Source organism: Solenopsis invicta, chromosome 1, assembly GCF_016802725.1.
Source record: "Solenopsis invicta isolate M01_SB chromosome 1, UNIL_Sinv_3.0, whole genome shotgun sequence".
NCBI classification, from domain to species: Eukaryota; Metazoa; Arthropoda; class Insecta; order Hymenoptera; family Formicidae; genus Solenopsis; species Solenopsis invicta.
The window spans coordinates 3,294,640-3,303,046 of record NC_052664.1 but is presented as its reverse complement, the minus strand read 5'-3'; the positions used below and the strand labels follow the sequence as shown (position 1 = coordinate 3,303,046).

The window sequence follows — 8,407 nt, the reverse complement described above, 5'->3', positions numbered from 1 at the left end:
TGATATCATTATCTATCTTTCAATTTTGTTCTGCTTATTTAAGTAATACATGTATTACCAATACATGTATTACTACATGTATACAGCGTTTCTTACGCAGAAATTGGATTCGACGTAACGATAATAACGTAAAAAGCGTAAAGTAACTAGGCGGAAGCTAATGTTCCAGTAAAACGATATCATTGGTCGGCGCAAGTTACGCTTACGCAAGTTACGCCCCATGTGACGGCACCCTCAGAGCGTTCAGAAGTACTAAATGGACCGCAGCCGCAATCGATTGGATGCGGATTAATGCCTCGGTGGAAACTAGACCAGTGAGCGGTCGCGCATCTGGATGCACCCATTGCCTGTACTTTTCCTTGTGCAATAAGCTTTAATCGTTGATAAAATTTATCTGGTTAAAGTAGCTCTATTATTCAGCATCTATCAGTATATTTCTATCTGTTTCTATCATTTATCAACGAAGGTGAGTAAAACTGATGAACATATGTTTCCATACATGTTACAGTATATTTAAAGTTTTCGTAAAATTATTAAATAAATTTGTTAAGAAATTTGATTAAATGGTAAATCAATAACGAGTTAATTAATTAATACAATTTAATGTTTAGAAGTCACAATATAAAAACTAAAAGAATTTAAGTATCGAAATTTTTTGTTGTAAATGGTTTATATAGATTTAGGTTACGTATTGAAGTAATATTGATGCGCCGGTGATAAATTTGAGTTATGTATTACATGTTTATATATATATATATATATGTTTGTTTTATCATTAATAAATAATATAAACATGATATACATAAATTTTTAAATGTGAAATACTGAAAAAGTGTAAATCGAAAATTGACAAGGTTATGATTTATTGTGATTTTTGAATCAGCTGAGCATGTGCAATTAAAATCAATAGTCCTATTTCGTGACTGTTGAAATAAAAACTGCAGAAATATTAAATTGTTATTTTCAACATTATTGCATAAATATTATATGTATATATATATATATATATATATATATATATATATATATATATATATATAATTTTCAGAGAAATATATTTCAACTCAATTTAAATATATAATAAGATCAATAAGAAAAAGAAAGATAGAAATGTATACAGTCAAATTAGGAAACATTAATAATATAATATTGGCAATGCATTATGTTCTACTTTGACAGGAATATAGTCAAACCAATAATTCGAATCTCTATAACTCGAAAATCTTTATAAGATGAAAACATTGTTCATTCTTTTCTGCTGTTGCAAAAAATTTTATAAGTCGAAATAAAACCTATCTTAATTTGAATTATTTGTCATAATTTATTTTATATGAATAAAATATTTATGATTATTTGAATTAAGTATTATGTTTATATATATATATGTAGAATTATTTATAAGATAAATATTTTGGAAATATAAAGTCATATATTATTTTATCACTTATACATATACATATATATACATTTTATTAACTTATAATATTTAAATTTTAATAGAAATGATAAATTTACATATAGAATTATTTATTTATAAAATAAATAATTGTATATATAAAACTTTGTAAAAATAACATTTTCTTAACTTAAGATCTTTAATGTAATTTTTATAATCAAATTAATCCAAAATTAATAAATTTTCAGATTAGCAGAAGATATTGCTGTTGCCATTATATTCTTTTTCAAAAATGGCTACTGCTGATGATGACACAATAATAGATCAAACTTTGTCAGACAGATTGTTGGAGAAGGGACGAAAGTCACCATTTCTGATTGCAAGTATGTGAGCTTTTAAAAAGTATTTAAAATTTATTATTTGTTATTAATATCTATTAATATTTATCATTAATATATTTTTTCAATAGGTTTGATAAGTTTAGCGGGAATCTGTGGCTACGGTGCCTATTCTTTTAGGAAGCGAAAGATATCTACACAGTTATATTTAATACAACTTCGAGTTGCTGCACAAGGAACAGCAATAGCTTGCTTGACAATAGGAATGGGATATCACATGATAAAGAAGCACATTTTGCACGATGAGAATGAACCGTGATGCTGAATGTCATGTTAATAGCTTGATTATTTATTAAAATAACTTAGCAGAAATGTAAAAAATATGTAGTAATGATTTATGAAAAAATGTAACATATGAAATTTATTTTACTACAAGTTTCACTGATATAAATTCTGTTTCTAGTAACACATGTTCCAGTAACACCTCTCAATAAAGCCCAGTTAATTCTCTAGCATTGTCTTATTGCTATTAAAATATATGGTAACTACCATATATGGCTTATCTAGGTTTGGCGATTTTTTTCTAATTTTTTGCAGAGTTTAAAATTAAAAACTGATTGCCAAATTTAAAATAGGAAACATTTCTAAACATTAATGTAAAATGTAGAACAATTTGAAATATTTACATAGACAATGAAAATTAAAAAAAAAATTTTTTGTTTTATTTACTTTTTAGAAAAATAAAACTTGCCAATTACAGTCATTCCATTCTTTACAGAAATATTTATGATTGGTCAGTTTTATAACTACCGATGTTATTAAACCCGATTAATGGTGACATGTAAATATAATAGTCAACAACTGAGTAGTCAACTGTTGCAAAGAAGTCATGTTGACAGGCTATACTAACATACTAACATTATTTGTTAAATTCACTATGTAACTACTTAGACAACAAATAGGTCATATTTCTTATATTTCTTCTGATTTAACTTCTGAAACATATTTTGTACATACCCTAGTAGCAATTTACTGCAAGACTGTTGCAAATCTTGCAGCAGTTGACATTATGATTTGCTTCCTCATCCTGCTCAAGTCCTCCGAAAAATTCTGTAAGGCAGATTCTTGCAAAAGTAACTTGCATACATCTGCTGCAAGAATTCTGTATACAGACTCCAGTTAGGGCAAAAATCTGCTTTCACTAAATTCGATTTCTGCAGGAAGTATTTACAAACAGAGTTCATTCGTGCACAAATCTTGCTGACAGACTGTCAGTAGGACCATATTAAAAATAATCTTTTGTACATCTGACTCAATTTTGCTGCATTTAACTGCACGCAGCTTCAGCCAAATTCTGCTCTGTAGAAAATGCTATTAGGGTAAAGAATCTTTTTTTATTTTAATTTTTTATGCTAATTTCTAAATGGTATGTTCACTAATTTCTTAATGGTATGTTTCAATGAACAATGCTATATACATAGACTTCTATTCTCAATTTTTAAGTATAACTAAGCTGCCTAGATCTTGCATTTACTGATATATTTTTATATTTATGCGTGGAAAGTGAATATGCAACACTAGCCGCTAGAGGGTTAACTTTATTCTTATTAGTTAACAATAGTAAAATCATGAGGTAAGAAGGAAGAAGATTCAACTTGATAGCGCACGAATTTGAAAAGCGTTCTCAAGTTGTGACCCTCAATTGAGAGACAGTATGCTGAACAAAACAGCTTTTTCTGATTGATGAACTCCATTTTTAAAGCGTTACGAGGGTAGTAGCATTATCTGTCATATAAAAAACATCTCGAAGAATGTCATCTTTTTGAAAATGCAACTCATAGATGCGACTTTTTTGACTGAATTTATTAATGCCTTTTGCAGCAGAAAAACGTAGATGTAAGAAATGTTGTGTTGGATGTTTCTTCTAACAAGGGGAACCCTTGAGAAGTGTCACCGATTTTAATAAAATGTTATGTATGTAGTATTTACTTACACCTTTGCTGTAGTAAAGCCGTTCGTTGCACAACTTAGGTATTCTCGAAAAAATGACAATTAAATATTTCCAGTATCTATAGTACCGTTACAGAAGAACAGGTTAGCGATGTAGCGTGGGTCGTTAGGACATCAACTAGGTTCGATGGGTTCCAGGTTGTAATCCTTGCGGATACTTTTTTTTATTTAAATCTTATATTTTTTAATTGCTATGTATAATTTTTTAATCTTTTTTAGTTACAAATTGAATAAATCATGCTTTTTACGGTCACAACTAGATCTTTGTGCTATTTTTGTGTTTTATAAACACATTCAAACTTAACGAAACTGCGCGTCGATTGCTTTTCAGACATAACAGTCATAATCCAGATAGCCAAATAATTGCAAGTTGTCGACAACTTGTCACAAATATTCATATTAGTTGTCAGCGAAGCAACAGAAGCGAGTATCCTCTTACCATTACGTTCTTGCCAGCAATAGTTTTTAAAATATAATACCGGCAAGTTTTTAACAACTTATCAGCATTATACTTATTACAAGTTATAAATGGGAATTGTTGCTCACATGTTGCTCGCAGATTGCTATAAACAATTTTCAAATATAGTAATGGCAAGTTCTAAACACAACTTACCACAATATAATAACACAGATTGACTTCAATAATTTTTCTACATTTGCTCGACAATAAAACTCAGCATATTGATACTAAATTGACTAAAACATTTTTGTCGCATTAAATAAAAGGCAACGTAATAGCAATTAACAAGCAATTTAATCTGCGCGATGATTTGCTTCAGATTGAGTTATCACGTTTTGCTATCTGGGAAGCTAAATAAGAATAAGTAATATTACATAATTTATTAAATTAAAAATAATTTAACCCTTAAACACACCGATCCCGTAAAATACGCAAACACATTTTCGGGTCTGAGACTTTTTCAATTTTGTTATAACTTTGGTTTCAGTCAACATTTCTCAACAATTTTTTTTTTCACATGAAAGTTCAGAATCTCAGAAATGTGACTGCATAATCGGCATTGCCGAAAAATGATTTTATTGTTAACTTATAAAAGAAAAACCATTAAGCAAAAATAAGAAATTATTCAAAAATTTACTTTTCCTTTAAAAAATCATATCTCCGCAACAAAAAACTTTTAAAGACTTTCAAATACGGCATTTTAAAGCCACGGAGTCATACTTTCAAAAAAAAAAAAAAAAAATTATGGTAGTCATTTTTTTTTAAAGTATAATTATATAACAAAGGGAATATGAGGTACGTATTTTTGGATGCCTAAAAATCCACTTTTTTAAAAAACTAGAACAACACAAGCGCGCGCTACGCGTACGCTATTTATTTAATTTCATGTTTACGTGAACAACTAAATATAAATAATAAGAATTTCAAAAATTATACATTCATGATTAAGAATAATAGAGTTCACGATGACAAATGACAGATCATGTTCTTGATGATTATGAATAAATAAAAATAGAATATGATTTGATTTATTATTACCCTATCAGTAGACAATGTTTTTTAAATGTTTTTTAAATATTTGTTCTTTATTATAGCGTTTTTTAAATATTTAAAAAACATTTAAAAGATATTGTTTCTTGATAGGGTAAATGTTTATAAAATTATCATTAATAGTATACGTTAATATCACATTCTTGTTATAGATACCCGTATGTACATACAACTCTTTTATGTTGTTTATATAACCAAAATCTACATAAAACTTAAAATTTAAAAACATGTTATAATTATTTATTTTATAATTATTTAATATACAATAACGTTTATACTTAGCATGTGATATGATTGCATTTTTGTATTAAAAACAAATATACACGAGTCATCAACTTTTAAGTACACGAGATTATCATATCTCAATAACTTCTGAATCAATCAAGTTCTAAATACTTTCAAACGATGGGTAAAGTTCTATAATGAAAATGTTTGTATTTTTTCTGTCCGTATTCTACAGACGGAGATATAATGAAAAGTTCACCTCTGAAATTTTATTTTCTGAAATATACGTGGTCATTAAAAAAAATCTTCAAACTCCTGTTCAATTGCATTCTTAATTTCTTTTGTCCTTTATTTAAAGATCTTTACATTCTCAGCCTTCTTTAAATCCTTTTTACTTTCTACTCTTTTTCTATTTTACACTCTCACAATTCTTCTTTCTTCTTCCTTACATTATTTCACATATTTTTTTTAAATTTTTACTAAAATAGATAATGTTCGGTTAATGAAATAGTAATTCTTAAAACAAAATGTCAATATACCATAATATGCATCCATTATTAAAGAAACCTTCGTGTACAATTACATTCCTAATTTCTTTCGTACTTTATTTAAAACTTTACCTTTTCCACCTTCTTTAATTCAATTCTGCTTTATATTTTTTGTTTATTTTACACTCTCACAATTCTTCCTTCTTCTTACATTATTTCATGTCTCTCCGTTTCTCTACTCTCATTGCACATATTTTAAAATCTTTACTAAAAGAGATAATGTTTGATTAAAGAAATTTTGATTTCTATAACACAAAATCTCATAACATGTGAGATGATATTCATTCATTATTAAAAAATTTTCAAACTTGCGTTCAATTGCATTTTTAATTTTTTTCGTTTTTTATTTACAAATTTTTACCTTTACATAATATAAGTATTCAAAGATTATTTTATTTTACATATATTGAGTGTACAAAAATTACAAATTTATAAAATTTTAATTATTTTAAGCAAGTTAAAATAATAATTATTTCTATTAATAGAAATAATTATTATTTTAATTCCATATTAATTTTTTCCTATTAATTCCATATTAATTTTTTCTAAGATACAGATAAAAATATTTGTTGTCTCTAAAGAGGTTGAACTTCTCTTCAATTAGATTTTATAAATTCGCCATTTATATCCTTGTGTTTTTGAAACTCATTAAGCTAGAATTTTATTAATACATTTGTATGCTTGCATCTCATTATTTACAAATTTCTTTTAATAATTTTAATATTTTAAAATATTAAATATTAATTGTATCAATAAATATTTAAGAATATAGTTACTACAGAAATTTTAAAGAGATCTTTGTGTTGTTCATATAAACAGGCATAAATAATTTAAAATAACTTGAGAAGACTAACTTGAGAAGACTATATGGGAATAATAACTGGAAATACGATCCACGTAACACATGTTGGATTAGAGTCTATATTGCAGGATCCAGGATACACGTAATAAATTAAACAATCTGTCGAAATAAAAGAAATAGATAACATAGATAAAATTATATTAGAAAAATTTTTATTTTTATGACACAAAATATCATGTAATATTAGTACGTTATTAGAAAAGAACCTTTAAACTGATGTTCAATTGATGTCTTCATTTTTATTTATACTTTATTTCAAAATTTTAACCTTCTCAAACACATTCAATTAATTTCTCCTTTCAATTTTATTTTCATTTTACACTCCTTTGATCCTTTCTTTTTATATTATTTTTTTCCTCTTTTTTTCTATACCTTTATTTCACATTTTTAAAAAGTTTTATTAAAATACATAATATTCTATTACAAAAATTTTCATTTTTAAGACACAAAATATTAAAATATTATGTAATATTCGCCCATTATTAAAAAGAACCATTAAATTGGTATTTAACTGCTGTCTTAATTTTATTCATACTTTATTTAAAAATCTTTACCTTCTCCAACACTTTCAATTCCTTTCTTCTTTCGATTTTATTTCTATTCTACACTCCTTTGATTCTTCCTCCTCCCTCCCTCTCCCCTTCCATTTTATATTATTCTATTCCTTTATTTCTCTATCATTTTATATTTTTAAAAAACTTTACTAAAATACATAATATACCATTAGAAAAATTTTTATTTTTATGACACTGTTACGTCCGCGGATTCGCGAGGGTTGCGATCCCGGGACGTAGATCTGGTTCGTTGGTTAGTTTTGGGGTTAAGGCAGCTGTCACCAGTCGCGGCTCCGAATCGTGTGATAACACGGCCGGATACGCGACAAATTCCTTGTATGAGAAATAGGAGGTATTGTAGGGAGATGTATTATTAGCTGATTTATGAGTAGGTTTAGAAAATGTAGTAGCGTTTTATTAACGCTACTGGATTGTAGCGTGCGTGCTTGAGCTTGGCGTGGGATTAAATGAATGACAGAGCGTGTAATGATTAAACTGAATATGTATATGTATTTTCGTGATTACGGAATAGTAAATGGTTACATATGGGGGCTGCGGGTAAAACGTCATCTTGCGAAAGAAGCGCTTTCTGCCGCCGGCGTACGCGCGGTGTGCCCTATGTTTGCCCATATGTGCTTCAAACGAGGCATGGTAGAGTTAATATGGGAGAAAGATTGCCACGTTAATGCGTATATGAACAGGTAACTTACCGATCTTTTACGCGAGAGAGAGAGAGAACTCGGTACAGAAGATCTACGAAATTTAGTAAAATAGATTAGTGATCGAGTATATGTAACGAGTGACGAATCCGCTGGGTCGGAGTGGTCACCCGTTAGAACGCCTCCCTTAAAGGTGGGAATTATACGGGAAAAGAGGGGACGGTGAAAGCGTCGAGGAGTCGCGCTAGCGAATCTTCCTCGACGGGTTGGGAAGGGAAGAAGGACGGTGTCGAAGAGTCGCGTTA

General features: G+C 28.3%; 1 protein-coding gene across 1 annotated transcript; it reads left to right on the top strand.

The window, feature by feature from the left end:
• The first annotated feature begins 292 nt into the window (after window positions 1-292).
• On the top strand, window positions 293-2,246 carry LOC105198294 (HIG1 domain family member 1A, mitochondrial). The gene is made up of 3 exons (XM_039453718.1): window positions 293-466; window positions 1,645-1,779; window positions 1,866-2,246. The coding sequence occupies exons 2-3, from the start codon at window positions 1,689-1,691 to the stop codon at window positions 2,051-2,053; spliced, it is 279 nt and encodes a 92-aa protein (XP_039309652.1). The 5' UTR covers window positions 293-466; window positions 1,645-1,688; the 3' UTR covers window positions 2,054-2,246.
• Window positions 2,247-8,407: the final 6,161 nt, after the last annotated feature.